The sequence below is a fragment of the Cnephaeus nilssonii genome (genome assembly GCF_951640355.1).
Source record: "Cnephaeus nilssonii genome assembly, chromosome: 1".
Taxonomy (NCBI): domain Eukaryota; kingdom Metazoa; phylum Chordata; class Mammalia; order Chiroptera; family Vespertilionidae; genus Cnephaeus; species Cnephaeus nilssonii.
This window is the reverse complement of record NC_137072.1, coordinates 44,207,999-44,224,212: the sequence shown is the minus strand read 5'-3', so window position 1 is coordinate 44,224,212 and position 16,214 is coordinate 44,207,999. Positions and strand designations below refer to the sequence as shown.

At 38.5% G+C, this 16,214-nt stretch overlaps 1 protein-coding gene across 1 annotated transcript in view; it reads left to right on the top strand.

Annotated features, from left to right (window-relative positions):
• CYP2U1 (cytochrome P450 family 2 subfamily U member 1) overlaps nucleotides 1–12,824 on the top strand; it is a 28,069-nt gene extending 15,245 nt beyond the window's left edge. Inside the window, exons 2-5 of the mRNA XM_079766721.1 lie at nucleotides 3,309–3,944; nucleotides 5,784–5,945; nucleotides 9,659–9,826; nucleotides 10,539–12,824. Coding sequence (XP_079622847.1) covers nucleotides 3,309–3,944; nucleotides 5,784–5,945; nucleotides 9,659–9,826; nucleotides 10,539–10,717 — 1,145 coding nt within the window. The 3' untranslated portion in view covers nucleotides 10,718–12,824. The remainder of the gene's footprint in view (nucleotides 1–3,308; nucleotides 3,945–5,783; nucleotides 5,946–9,658; nucleotides 9,827–10,538) is intronic.
• The last annotated feature ends 3,390 nt before the right edge of the window (nucleotides 12,825–16,214 follow it).

Sequence of the window (16,214 nt, the reverse complement as noted above, 5' to 3'; positions counted from 1 at the left end):
TACAGATAGTTAAGAGATATGAAAAAATGCTCAAAGTCACTAGTCATCAGAGAGATGCAAATTAAAACAACAATGAGGTATCACCTCACACCTGTCAGAATGGCTATCATGAACAAATCAACAAATGACAAGTGCTGGTGAGGATGTGGAGAAAAGGGAACCCTAGTACACTGTTGGAGGGAATGAAGATTAGTGCAGCCATTATGGAAAACAGTATGAAGTTTCCTCAAAAAATTAAAAATGGAACTCCTATTTGACCCAGTGACCCCATTCTAGGAATATATTCTAAGAAACCCAGAATATATGCACCCCTATGTTCATAGCAGTGCAATTTATAATAGCTAAGATCAGGAAATAGACCAAGTACCCATCAGTAGATGAGTGGATAGAAAAACTGTGGTACATTTATATCATGGAATACTATGCAGCTGTAAAAAAAGAATATCTTACCCTTTGAGACAGCATGGAGGTACCTGTCTCATTATGCTAAGTGAAATAAGCCAGTCAGAGAAGGACAAGTATCATGTGATCTCACTGATACGGAATCTAATGAACAAAATAAACTGTTGAACAAAATAGATCCCAGAGACATAGAAGCATGGGACAGACTGTCAAATCTCAGAGGGAAGGTGGGGTGGAAGGGTGGGTGGGAAGAGATTAACCAGGGAACTTATATGCATATATGCATAGCCCATGGACACAGACAATAGTTTGGTGGCGATATGGGGGAGGGGGGGTGGACCCCTCCAAAGGGGGAAATGGGAATATCTATAATACTTTCAACAATAAAGATAAAGGAAGAAAAAAAACAAAGAATAAGGAATGCATTGCTGTTTTTTTAAAATATATATTTTTATTGATTTCAGAGAGGAAGGAAGAGGGGGAGAGAGAGAAACACCAATGATGGGGGAGAATCATTGATCTGCTGCCTCCTGCATACCCCACACTGGGGGATCAAGCCTGCAACTCTGGCATGTGCCCTGACCATGACCTCCTGGTTCATAGGTTGATGCACAACCACTGAGGAATTAAACCATGACCTCCTGGTTCATAGGTTGATGCACAACCACTGAGCCATGCTGGCCGGGTTTAACAAGATATAATAATTCTAAGTTTGAAGGTACCTAGAAATATTGTCTAGTATATAGTGTATGTACCTAACAACATATACAGACACAGAGATATAGATATAAATATTTACTATGATATATGTAACAAAAAATTATAGAACAGCAAAAAGAAATTGACAAACACACCATTAGATCAGGATATTTTAACATACGTATTTGAGTAGCTGAGAAATCAGATAAAAATTTGCTAAGTATACAGAAGATTTGCAGTTATCAAGCCTTCTCTTTTGGACATATAGAGAACCCTATCCCCAACAATAACTTGAACACAAATTCCTCTTAACTATTTGGAAGTTTTATTAAAATTGACCACTTACCAGGCTAAAAAGCAAACTCATCATTGTCAAAAATCAGTATGAGACAAACTGAGCTAGGTGGTAAAAGAGAATAATAATAGAAAAAAATTTAAACTTAAACTGTAATGAAAATATATGCCATGCATACAGTTCTTATGAAATACAGCTAACATGGTACCCAGAGGCCAATTGCAGAGCCTTAACTCACTTTTAAGGATAAAGGTCTGAAATGTAATGAGTTAGAAGACCAACTTTTTATATCCAAAAAAGAACAAAAGAATAAACTCAAAGGAAAAGAGAGAAACATGTCATAATTTTAGACAAATTCTTTCAAAGAGGGAGAACACACCCTGGCTCATTTTAGGAGACCAGTATATCCAGACAAGTACATTATAAAAAATAAATTTTACAGGTATATTTCATTTATGAATATGAATTAAAAATTAGAAAACCAAGTCCAACTTGTATACATATATGTATAACCCATGGACACAGACAATAGGGTGCTGAAGGCTGGGGCTGGGGGACAGGGACTGAAGGGGGTCAATGAAAAAAGGGGACATATGTAATACTTTCAACAATAAAGAATTATTTTTTTTAAATAAGAAAACCAAGTCTAACAATGTTTTGAAAAACATTGGTTTTCTTATTTATTTATTTAAAAAATAATTCTTTATTGTTGAAAGTATTACATATGTCCCCTTTTTTCATTGACCCCCTTCAGTCCTTGTCCCCCAGCCCCAGCCTTCAGCACCCTATTGTCTATAAATTAAATCCAATCAAAATCCCAAAGGCACTTTAATAAAAATAGAACTTGACCAGATGATTAAGTTTTATAATCGAGTAAAGAGCCGAGGATAATGAAAAACAATTTTCAAAAAGAACAAAGTGGTGGTGGTGGAGAGGGGAACTTCTCCATTAGATATTAGATTAACTATAAAATTTCTATATACTTTATTATAAAGTACCAGTAGTTATTTTTACTGTTCTATATCCCAGTTCCTGGCACATAATAGGCATTCAGAACTATCTGTTAAGCGAATGAAGCATGCCTTTGAAGGTAGCAGAAATAAAGTAGATTAAAAGTGGGAAAGGAAGAGAACTGGCTGAAACAATAAAACACACCATGAGAGGTAGGAGGATGAAAAAGATGACAGGAAACAAGGAATATCTGAGAGCAATTCTGTTGGCTCTGGTGGTGGAAGATGTGTAACAAGTCAAATAAGATATAGTTGTGGATGACCTTGAATTCAGATGTTTTTAAATTAGGGAAGTTGCCAACAATAGACATTTTAGATTACCTGCCAGTTACTTGATTTCAAACTATGATGGCCAGTGTTCTAATACAGTTGTGCTATTGATTTATTCAGCTCCCATTTAACAAGCTCCTCCTTTGTACCCAGCACTATACCAAAAGCTGGGATTTTAATGGTGAGCACAATCAGATATCATCCCTGCCCTCATCTGCAGTCTGCTACCATGCTAATGCTTCTGTTCAGAATGTTTAGAAAAGGGTGTATCCAGTGTGAAATATTTTCAAAGCCTGGATTCACTCTTATGAAAATAAGATCTTAAAATTTACACTAACTCTAGAAATTGAAATTCACTGCTTTTCATTTTACCAGGAGTTAGAATCTATAATGATAAGCTGTATACCAATTTTTTTTCCCTAATCAAACTACATATGATTTTTGTTATTAGAAGCATATCCTATCTTGATAACTACCTTTTGCGAATCATTTGTCTTGGCTGGTAATCTTTGTATGTATATGAACTTTGCACAAGTGACTTGAGAAATACAGAATACATTCCTGGTATGTCCTGGTGAGTATTACCAAGTATTGCTATCTCTCAACGTCTTTTCTCTTGTGTCCCTTTGCAGGGGTTGTATTCGCACGTTATGGTCCAGTCTGGAGACAACAGAGGAAGTTCTCTCATTCAACTCTTCGTCATTTTGGCTTAGGAAAGCTTAGCTTGGAGCCCAAGATTATTAAGGAGTTCAAATATGTGAAGGAGGAAATGCAAAAACATGGAGGAGACCCCTTCAATCCTCTCCCCATTGTCCACAATGCTGTCTCTAACATCATTTGCCTCATGTGCTTTGGCCGGCGCTTTGATTACACCAATAGTGAGTTTATGAAAATGCTTACTTTTATGTCACGAGGGTTAGAAATCTGTCTGAACAGCCAGCTCCAACTGGTCAACATATGTTCCTGGCTTTATTACCTTCCCTTCGGACCATTTAAGGAATTCAGACAAATTGAAAATGATATTCTCGGTTTCCTTAGAAGAATGATCAAAGAACATCGAGAATCTCTGGACGCTGAGAACCCTCGGGACTTCATAGACATGTACCTTCTCCATGTGGATGAAGAGAAGAAAAACAATAGCAATAGTAGTTTTAATGAAGATTACTTACTTTATATCATCAGTGATCTCTTCGTTGCTGGGACTGATACCACGACTAACTCGTTGCTTTGGTGCCTTCTGTATATGTCACTGAACCCTGACATACAAGGTAATTAATAGGTGTTTCCTTTATTCATGGCAAAGTTAAGTTATATAAATTAGGATCAGCAACTTTGGTGATCCTGTGGCTCCTAGCACTAAGCAATGAAGAGGTATTATTGAAACTCCATGTTTCTAGACCGTGTCATACTTGCTTGCCCCTGCTTTAAATCTCTACAGGTCTGATTCTGTGTGGAAACTGTGACTAAGAAAGAACTTGAGAGAGGAATAACAATTTAGAGCTGATGGGAATCATAATGATCATCCAAACCCATTCATCTTGTTTTTAAAATGGAGAACAGAGGTCCAGAGAAGTTATGTGACTTTCACAAGCTCACACAGCTAGTTCCACTACATCAATACCAATAGGCAGTGAATGCCAGTGGCAGTTCAGAGTGGAAGAACACAGGGGAAGATAGTGTATTCGTTTCTGTTGTTCCTATAATGAATAACTATATATTTAGTAACTTAAAACAACACGAGTTTGTTATCTCCTAGTTCTGCATATTAGAAATCTGACACATGTCTCACGGATAAAATCAAGAGATTGACAGGGCTGCATTCCTTCTTGGAGGCTCTAGAGGAGAATCCATTTCTAGGTTCCTTGGCTCATGGCCCTCTTTCTCCATCTTCAAAGCCAGAAATATTGCATCTCTCTGACCACTCACCTGTAGTCCCATTTCCTCTGACTCTAAATTCAACTGGGAAAAGTTCTCCAATTAAAAACCCAGGTAATTAGATTGGGCATTCTCAGAAAATCCAGGATAATCTCCCCACTACAAGGTCCTTAGTTTAATCACATCTGCAGTCTCTTTTGCCAGGTAAGGTAGAATGTTCACAAGTTTCAGGGGATTAGCTTGTGGACATCTTTGAGGGGTCTTTTTTTTTTTTTTTTTGCCTACTACAGATGGGATTGTGCCTACCTGCATTGGTTATCTATTGCTGAGTAACACATTATCCCAAAATTTAGCAGCTTAAAATAATATCTCACAAAGTTTCTGAGAATCAGGAACCCAGGAGTGGCTTAGACTGGATGGTCTGGCTTAAGATTTCTCATGATGTAGTAGTCAAATCTGGCTGGGGTTGCAGTCATCTATAAACTTGGATGGGACTGAAGGATCCACTTCCAAGATGGCTCATCCACTTGACTATTGGCTGCAGACCTTACCACTTGGACCTTCCCGTAGGGCTGCTTGACTTGACCCTAGAGAGAGAGAGTGAGTGGCCAAGACAGGAGCCACAGTGTGTTTTATAACCTAAGTTTAGAACTGACATGCCAACTCCTCCCTTACTCTGTTAGTCACTTAGACCAATTTAGTATAATGTGGGAAGGGACTGCGTAAGAATGTGTAAACCAAGCTTTGGCTAGTGTGGCTCAGTTAGTTGGGCATTATCCCATGCACCAAAAGGCTGCTGGTTTGATTCCAGGTCAGGGTACAAGCCCAGATTGCGGGATCCATCCTCAGTAGGGGATGTGCAAGAGGCATCCAATAGATGTTTTGCTCTCACATCAATGTTTTTCTCTAAAAATCAATTAAAAAATGAATGTGTAAACCAAGAGGTACAAAGATCACTGGGAGCCTTGTTGGGCTACAATATATTGTCACATATACCAGTAAAAGCTTAGTCAGTCCAGTGTTCACGTGAGAGAATAATTCAGAGTACTCCTGAATACAGGGGCTAGCTGGCTCCACTTGGAATATCTGATCAGTGCTTCACTTCACTCAGGCTGAGTCAGGCCTATACTGCCACATTGCTGGTTGTGTGTACAAGGTGATGGTAAGTGGCATAGGAGGGAAGTCTCAGCTTACTAGTGACTGATCTTCTGGTTTATTCTCTTTTTGTATAGGAAAGGTTCACGAGGAAATTGACAGGGTCATTGGTGCTGACCGAGTCCCTTCCTTCACTGACAAGGCCCAGATGCCCTACACAGAAGCCACCATCATGGAGGTGCAGAGGCTGACTATGGTAGTGCCGCTTTCCATTCCACATATGACCTCGGCGAAAACAGGCAAGTCTAGAACTTCCACCTTTGAATGGGAAGCCCAGCCCAGGGAAGTTGAGGTGAGGGTATGGTGACTGTCACCCGCCTTGATCCTTCCAACAGTTGAGCACTGTATCGTGGATAATCAAATGTCCAGGGGATGCTTCAGCAGACAGTTGTCCATTATTTGTTGTACTGGCATTCTACTCAGCTTGCTTTGTAAATGGCTTGCTCTTCAGAGCACAGATGCTCACAATGGTCAAACAAATTAAGCTGCCACCTGCGGTGGCTGCCTTGACAGAAAAAACTCCAGCATTGACAAAGGCACCCACCTCTCCACCCTCTTCTTACGGGCCAGAAGAGCTAGTCTGAATATGGAATTAAGGCCTTTAACACCTTTTTTACCGGTCAGGAGTAAACTTGTGTTTCCATTCACATTAAGTAATTTTAAGGTCTGAAAGCAATGTAGAATTTTAAAAGAGCACTCTAGACTGTTTTCTTAGTGATATTTGTTTAGGCTCAGATTATAAGAGGTGCGAGATACAAGCCACTTCACTGCTCGGCACTTATTTCAGCCATCCCTACTTTTCCTCTTTGCTATGCATGTCTTTTTCTCATCAGTTGTGACAAGAAATACATCGAATTCTTTCCATTCATCTTTTATTATGGCAAAAGTTTTAAAAAAGATGTGTCATGGCAGAGAAGAATGTTAGAGTGAATTATATGCAGATACTGAGTCTGATTGGCAGAGTGACTTTGGTAGTCAGCTGGAAGATAGTACACCTTGTCAGAAGATAGTAATGAGTTTGACATTAGACTATCAAGAAGGCAAAAGAAATGTGATAGTATCCAACAGTGAAAGTGATTCTGAAGAAGAATGGGCAGAAAAAGACATTTTACCTGGAGGATTATACAGACACTAGAGGCCTGATGCACGAAGATTCGTGCAAGAATGGGCCTTCCTTCCCCTGGCTGCCTGCACCGCCTTTGCTCAGGCCGGAGCCACCTTTTTGCCTTCGCTCCGGCCCAGAGTCGCCTTTCCGCCTTCCCACGCTGCCCAGAGGCCTGGAGCGGCTGGGGCAGTGCAGAATGCCTGCGTCATCACCATGGCGATGATGCAAGCATCCCACCCCCAGCTGCAAGGCGCCTCCATATGCAAATTAACCCACCAGCTTTGTTGGGTTAATTTGCATACTCACTCCTGATTGGCTGGTGGTTGTCACGAAGGTATGGTCAATTTGCATCTTTCTCTTTTATTAGTGTAGATTTCAGGCATAACTGTTCAATCTGAAGACCCATAAAGTATAAGTGAAGTAACCAATTTATTTTTTGATAAGAATTTTTCAATCTCATTACTTCTCAAACCAATTTATACATTAGCACATGGAAAAATACCACAAAACCTCTGCTAAAACTTCACCAGAGATGGACGTTACTTATATGGATATAAAGAAGTTTCTTGGTTTAATTATATATTTTAAAAAATCTTTATTGTTCAGATTATTACAGATGTTCCTCTCTTTCCCCCCCCCCCCATAGCTCCCCTCCACCTGGTTCCCACCCCACTCCAGGCCTCCCCACCCCGACACTGACCTCGTCCATAGGTGTTAAGTTCTTTGTCCAATCTCTTCCCGCACCCCCAAGAATTGTCAATCTGTCCATTTCCATGCCCCTGATTCTATTACATTCACCAGTCTGTTCTGTTCATCAGGTTTTTTATTCATTTGATTTTTAGGTTCACTTGTTAATAGATATGTAGTTGTTGTCACTTTGTTGTGCATAATTTTTTATCTTTACCTTTTTCTTCTTCTTCCTCTTCTTAAAGAATACCCTTCAGCATTTCATATAATACTGGTTTGGTGGTGATGAACTCCTTTAGCTTTTTCTTGTATGTGAAGCTCTTTATCTGACCTTCAATTCTAAATGATAGCTTTGCTGGGTAGAGTAATCTTGGTTATAGGTTCTTGCTATTCATCACTTTGTATATTTCTTGCCACTTCCTTCTGGCCTGCATAGTTTCTGTTGAGAAATCAACTGACATTCGTATGGGTACTCCCTTGTAGGTAACTGTTTTTCTCTTGCTGCTTGTAAGATTCTCTCTTTGTCTTTTGCCCTTGGCATTTTAATTATGATGTGTCTTGGTGTGGTCCTCTTTAGATTCCTTTTGTTTGGGGTTCTGTGTGCTTCCTGGACTTGTAAGTCTATTTCTTTTACAAGGTAGGGGAAGTTTTCTGTCATTATTTCTTCAAATAGGTTTTCAGTATCTTGCTCTCTCTCTTCTTCTGGCACCCCCATAATTTGGATGTTGGTACACTTGAAGTTGTCCCAGAGGCTCCTTACACTATCTTCATATTTTTGGATTCTTTTTTTCTTTTTGCTTTTCCAGTTGGGTGTTTGCTTTTTTGTATTTCAAATCTTTGACTTGATTCTTGGGATCCTCTAGTCTGCTGTTAGATCTCTGTATATTATTCTTTATTTCAGTCAGTGTGTGCTTAATTTCTGATTGGTCCTTTTTCATATCCTTGAGGGCCTCACTGAATTTTCCGGAGGTTTCTAGAAGATTCTTGAGTAACCTTATTACTATGGTTTTGAACTCTATATCCAGTATTTTGCTTTCCTCCATTTCTGTCATTTGTGACCTGTTTCTTTGTCTACGCATTTTGGCTGCTTCCCTGTGTTTGTTTCTATGTACTAGGTAGCTGCTAAGTCTCCTTGAGTTGACATACAGGGTGGGGAAAATGTAGGTTTACAGTTGTTCAGATGAAAAATAATACAACAATTAACAAACAATAATACAAGGATAAACTATGTTTCACAAACTCCAACTGTAAACCTACTATTGCCCACCCTGCATAGGCACTCAGATTCACTCATAACAAGGAATTTACCTCCCAGGAGACAGCTCATGATGTAGAGGCTTAAATTAGTTATGAGACTGTTGTAGGAGGCAATCACTTATAAATGGCATTAGAGCATTTAACAATTTCTTTAGTACAAATTAAATTCACTGTGTATGCAGTATCTTTTGGGCATCTCTTAAAGTGCATACGAATTTTTCAGCCAATTATGAGGCAATGCTGACTTCCCTGTACATCCCTTTACTTTAGTTACCTTTCTCATTATTGTGTAGACATAAGAGACTGTAAAATATAAAGTTTTATACAAGTACTAGAGGCCTGGTGCACAAATTCGTGCATGGGTGGGGTCCAGCTGGCCTGCCCCAGCAGAAGGAGGGGTCGCTGGTGGTTGGCAGGCCAGCCCCACCCCCGATTGGGGTGGAAGGGCGACCGGAGGGGGGATGCCCAGGGGGGCGGGGCCAAGGGCAGTTGTCAGGCTAGCTCTGCCCCCTGGCCGAGCTCCAGGTCGAACTCCCGGTGGAGGGGACAATTTGCATATTAGCCTTTTATTATATAGGATTAGGAATTTCTATTCTTTGGGAAAGTTTACCTGGTATGCCCTGTGATTTCTATGTGTTTTCTTTTCATTATAATGTTGTTATGGTTTGATCTAATGCATTAATTCAACATTTGTTGAAACAACTCTCAAGCTGGATCCTGGGGTAGTATGGAGAAAGAGATGCCAATTGGTAAGGTCTTGCCCCTGCCTGCATATACCTCAAGGTTTAGTCTCAGCAAATTAAGAGCTTGGTATGTCACTAGGTATTTTTTAGATAGCAATGTTTAAAGAACTATTAGTAAAAAGCATACTGAATGACACTGATTTTTGTTTGTTTGTTTTAGTGCTCCAAGGGTATACTATTCCTAAAGGCACAGTGATACTACCCAACTTGTGGGCAGTGCACAGAGACCCAGCCATTTGGGAGAAACCTGATGATTTCAACCCTAATCGATTTCTGGATGATCAAGGACAACTTATTAAAAGAGAAACATTTATTCCTTTTGGGATAGGTCAGTTAACTTTATTTTCTTAATGACATAATTAAAAATGAAGTAGAACCAAAAGAATATTTTATTATTTCATAATACTGTTTTAAAAGTGTTTCTTTCCAGGCAAGCTAATATAAGAGCTAAATCATTTAGATAATACATCTCCACTATGTTCATTTCAGATTTTAAAAACTAAAGGAAAGCAATTTGGTTTTAAATCTTTAAATATGCCTAGGAATCTTCATCTCTGAACTGCTCTGGTGATTGATTGTGTGCCAGGGAACTGCTGGAGTTCAGAGCAGCTGTTGACTGTCTGATGGCTGGTGGGTGAGAGGGGTTCTCTATTCTCAGCAGCCGCTCCTTTAGGTTCCTAGAGAAGGAATACTCCGGAGAGTCTTAATCTGATTTATTTTCTCCCTAATCATCCAGGTAAGAGCACAGGAAAGAAATAAGTAGGTATATAAGTAGGAGGAGATAAGAATCAGATCTGTCTCTACTTCCTGTCTAGGATGAAAATAGATATTTATGAGTAGGAGTTAAAATGTGAGCTTCATTTGTAAAAATTCTAATCAGCATTACTGTGGGAGGTCATGTGGCATATGTGGCAATTTTATTTTAAAACACTATATTTGTATTTAAAACAATTTAGATATTTCATATAAATGTGTCCTTTTAGAGACAGGAAAAGAGGTGGTATTATAATGCTTAATTTTTTTTTGTGCTCTTATTTTAGGGAAGCGGGTGTGTATGGGAGAGCAGCTGGCAAAGATGGAACTATTCCTGACATTTGTGAGCCTGATGCAGAGTTTCACATTCGCTTTACCTAAGGATTCTCAGAAGCCCATGCTGAGTGGAAAATACGGTCTAACTTTAGCCCCGCATCCATTTAATATAATCATTTCAAAGAGATAAAGAACATCTCTGAAAGGAGATGGTGAACAGGATGTAAATACATGTCTTTCTAAACACATTCTTCTTTCTACACTTGACAGCGGATCCAGCAACTTAGTGGATCCAGGGTAGGCTCAGGTTGGAGACTAAAAAGAGGGTAGAACATATGGGAGCTTTCATCTCCAGGCTCCTCAGCCATTTTAGTAACGCCTGTCTGTGACTTAGGGAATGGGGCTAGAGGACTGGACTGGGAAGCAGGAGATCTGGATTTTATTCCCAGTGGCTTCTACCAATGAGCATTTCTTCTCATCTCAGTGCCTTAGTCATTTCATGTGGTAACAAAACTTGCCTCCTCTCTCTCAGCATTAAGAAGGTCAAATGCCCTATACCTTTCCTAACATCACCAAAACACTGTTAAGTTCTGAAGAACACATTTCGGAACGGAAGGAAGACCGACCTGTTTCAGACCTGTGACAACTTGAAAGTGGAGCTCAGACTTGAATACTTTGTCAGAAAAGGATGAGAGTTTAGACTGAGTTAGAGTTTTTCTTGCCACAGATCCTATGCCAGTTGGGGGGTGGGGTGAGGGTTGTTCTTGTTAATCTTTTTATGATTTTAGTTTTTACTTTTTGTAGACATGGGAGGAAGTGGACCCTGGTCCAGTAATGTTGAGGAAAGGTCATAGTCTGAATTTATATATCTACCTTCCATTTCAACTACATGACAGTCAGACTAGCTGAAGACGTGGCTTCATGGCAGAATTCCTTTCTGCTGAGTTTACTTGCAAAGATATAGCTCTACCTTTTGACTTGAGCCCTAAATAGTGAGCTTGGGAATTATGATACTAGGATTCATTGTAGTGAATTCTTCTCCATTCTCCCTGCCACCAGGCCTAAGGTATTGCATCCTTAAATACTATCAAAGACAGTAAGAAATTATTATTCGTATTAAAATACCTAAATTGTTTCTTAATAAAGAAGGCCCCTCAAGAAGAGCAGTTCTCAAGAAAGGTAACAATCTCTTTCAGGGGGTGTTTGGAAATGTATGGGTGTATTTTTGGTTATCACAATAATGGGGGTGCTACTGGCCTTTTGCTGCCTTAATAAGGCCTGGATGCCAAATGTCTGAGCAATTCTGTACAAGAACTGTCCTGCCCAGTATGCCAGTATTGCTCCCAATGAGAACACAGTCCAAAGAATGACGAGCCTTTTCCTTTATTTATCCATAGTACTCCTTCCTTATATAGAAGTAATCATGATAATAATATAAACAACTATATTTTTTAGCTTTTCCTTCTGCTGGTACCATATTCAATGCTTTACTTGTAGGCATACATGATCCTTACAGATTATTAAGAGGATGCCATTTTGTAGCTGATAAAGCTAAAACTTAGATGTTTAGGTACCTAATGAAAAGGTTCATTTCAAATTTACCAGTCTTTGTGCCTGGAGAGTTCTCTCTAAACCACTTCTCTGTACTGCCATCACTTGATCCCTAGCAGTCTACCTACCTATAACCCTCTGCATTTTCAATATGGACAAATGAAACATAGGCTAATCTTTAGGTGCCTTGAGGATTTTTGTTAATTAATAAAGAAAACACAATAAACTAAATGCCCAGGAACAAACTGTAAGTAAATGGAGAGGCTGTGATATGGATTTTAGATAAGATACATGTGGGGATTAAAGTGCACCTTGAGCAGGACAGTTTGTTCCTGATCTGGAATTTCATAGGCTTTTGAATTGCACTAGTAATTTGGGATTAGCAAGTTTATTACTCCTTAATTTTATACATGCTTAATTTCAACTTTCCTAACAAAACAGTTCATAGTTTATTTGAGGAAAAAAAACTGTTTTATGTGTGACTATGTTGAAATCAGATGTTTATTAAACTCTTAAATATAATATATCACAGTGTAGCACTTTAAAAACAGCTTTATATGGCTAGTCACCAAAAAGGCTATTAATGCTTTCCTTGATCATGTTGACATTTTACTATTTTATACTTTATGATTTGTTGAAATGTAAAAACTGTAGCACTTTGTTTTATAAATTTGCCTAATATCTAATTTTTAGTCTTCATCTTTAGCATAATTTTATGCTTTTATTAAACATTTTAGTTTACCTTTGATAGTCTCATGTGTTTGTTGTTGTTGTTTCTGTTTTATTTTAACTGCTAAACCAAATTCTTTTTTACCAGATGTCAAGTTAGGAAATGGAAGAGGGAGTAAACCTCCAAAAAGAAAGAGATAGCCACAGTATTATATAAGCAAGTAGACAGTTGGGTAATACACTTACTCTCACAACTGTATCACAGCCCAAGTTTCTTATTTGCCAAGTCAAAGTCCAGCATTATTTAAGGAAAGGATGAACCTAAACAAGCTCTTGTGGCAAAGTATTTTTTAAATTTATTTTTTAAAATTTATTTTTCAATTACAGTTGATATACAATATTATACTAGTTTCAGATATACAACAGTGGCTAGTCATTCATATACCTTATGATGTGATCACTCCGATAAATCTAGTACCCATATGGCACTATATATAGTTACAGTATTATTGACTATATTCCCTAAGCTGTACTTTACATTCCTGTGACTATTTTTATAAGTGACAATTTGTACTTCTTAAACCCTTTTACCTTTTTCACTCATGGCCCCAACCCCTCTCCCATCTGTTGACTATCAATTTATCTTTATCCATGAGTTAGTTTCTGTTTTGTTTATTTTGCTTTTTAGATTTCACATGTAAATAAAATCGTATGGTATTAGTCTTTCTTCGTCTGACCTATTTCAGTCAGCATACTATGCTTTAGGTCCATCCATGTAGTTGCAAATGGCAAGATTTCATTCTTTTTTATAGTTGAGTGATATTCCATTCTATATATGTACCACATCTGCTTTATCTACTCATCTATCGATGGACACTTAAGTTGCCTCTAGATCTTGGCTACCGTAAATAACGCTGCAATAAACATAGGGGTGTATATTATCTTTTTGAATTCGTGTTTTGGATTTCTTCAGATAAATATCCGGAAGTGGAATTGCTGGGTCACATGGTGGTTATATTTTTAGTTTTTTGAGGAACCTCAATACTGTTTTTCATAGTGACTGCACCAATGTACAACGCCAACAATGCCCAAAAGTTCCCTTTCCTCCACATCCTCGCCAACACTGTTTGTTGATTTATTGATGATAGCCATTCTGACAGGTGTAAGGTGATACCTCATTATAGTTTTAATTTGTATTTCTTTGATGATTAGTGATGTCATGAAGCTTTCCATCTGTTTTCTTCTAAGAGATTTATAGTTTTAGCTTTTATGTAAAGTTTTTTTTTTTAATCCATTTTGAGTTCATTTTTGCACATGGCATGAGGTAAGGATCGAACTTCATTCTTTTACATGTGGATACACAGTTTTCCCAGCACCATTTGTTGAAAAGACTGTCTTTTCCCCATTGAATGATCTTAGTACCCTTGTTGAAAATGACCTGCCATATATGCAACTTGATAAACACTATCTTTTAGAATAATGAATCATAAAACTGTTTTGTACTAACAGCAGAATGAACAAATGGAATCAAATAGAAAGCACAGACCTATATATTCTAGTGTATAAATGTGGCATCACACTATGAAGAAAAAGAAAACAATATTTAAAAAACAGAGCTAGTAAATGGTTAATTATTTATAAAATTAAAGTAACATTTTTCCCACTTTCCACACATCAAAATTAACCCCAAAGGTCTAAAAAGTAATAATAATGTATCTGTATATATCTATGTATGAAACTTTTGATATAAGAATGGGGAGCTACTTTTCTAAGCATAAAAAAGTAGTTGCTCAATCATAAAAATAAAGCAGAATAGATTTAATAATGTAAAAATAAAACTATTGCCAAAAAATAATTGGCAAACCATAAAAAATTATTGTATCATCTTTGACAAAACTTTAATATCCTTAATGTACAAAGTGTTAATAATTTGATTAGTAGAATATCCTACTTTTAAAAATAAGCACAAGATACAAAAACAATTGAAAATACAAATGACCAATATATGAAATAATATTTAAATTCTTCAAAAATGCAACTAAACAGTAAGATACTATTTTTTACCCATTGGAATTTAAAGGTAATTTTACAGAGGAAAATTGATAAGTGAGATGCATTCATATACTACTGGTGGCAATATAGACTGGAACTACATTTCTGGATAACACTTAAGTATAAGCACAAAGGTCCTTAAAGTATCTGTTTCTAAATGAGTGGTATACCAGACTTGGTCCTGGAACAATATACTATATTAAGGGAAAACAACAACAGTGAATCCCAGTAAAACCTGGAGTTTAGTTAATAGTATTGTACCAATTTAATTTCTTATTTTTTGGCAAAGGTACCATGGTTATGTAAGATGTCAAAATCAAGGGAAGCTGGGTGAAGGGAATATATGAACTCTCTATACCATATCTGCATATTTTCTGTAAGTCAAAAATCATTGTAGGACAGTGAACAGCATGGTGATGTGAAGGACCTCCAGGTCTCTCCTCTTGAAGTTACAAGTTGGACAACTATAATTCTACAAAGGATTCCCTGCTGACACTCATTGAGACACCTGAATGTGGGCATATCTGAGCAAATGGCAGACAGGACGGGGGGTGAGGGGAAGACAGAGACAGAAGCCTTGTGCAGTCTGGTGCCTACTCTGGCTCCAGCAGACAGGATAGCAGTGATCAGTTGGATTGTAACCTCCACGGGGCAAACTAGAGGGGCAGAGGCAGTAATTGGGCCTGGGTGGCTGGCACACATTGAGGCTGGGCCAAGAAGCAGAGTAGCAGTATAAAGGGTTCCAGCATTCCTTATCCCACTTGCACCAGACAGAGGATTTAGCAGAGCTGGGAACCAGCCCACCCCACCCACCTGTGGCCTAATCTGGCCGTAAAATCCTTACTTGGCTGAAAAAAGGAGCTGGAAAAAACTTTTCAGCTTATGTCGTCTGTGAACAGCCTGGTGATGTGATGGTCTGTACCCTTTGTCTAAATCCACTGAAGAGAAACAGAGTCCCAGATATGTGAACCAGTTTGCCCCTGCCCACCTTCCCCCCCCCCCCCCCCCCCCCCCCCCATAGCAGCATAGCCTGGTAGAGGCAGCTGGGTCCACTCAGACTGAGCAGCTCTGGCTGGTGGCTTTTGGCTACAGGAAGGCAGCATCAGGAACATACAGAAGACCCATACCCCGCCATTTCCAAATCTAGTGACAGACACAATGAGATAGAGACAACCCGATGTAAAGGGGACGCCCACCTCCTTAGGAAATATGGAGTGTTTTTCATGGCTGAGGTACACCGCTCCAGAGATTCCAGAATAAAAATTTGTGCTTTAGCACCACCTACTGGAAAACAAAAGAAAAACCTCTACTTAACAACTTGTTAAAACACTGAAGTGGCGAGTAATTTTTTTTTTTTAAGTTTCCATTCCCACAAATGCTCAGGCAGAGAAGTAATCCACAAAGCACAATGAATA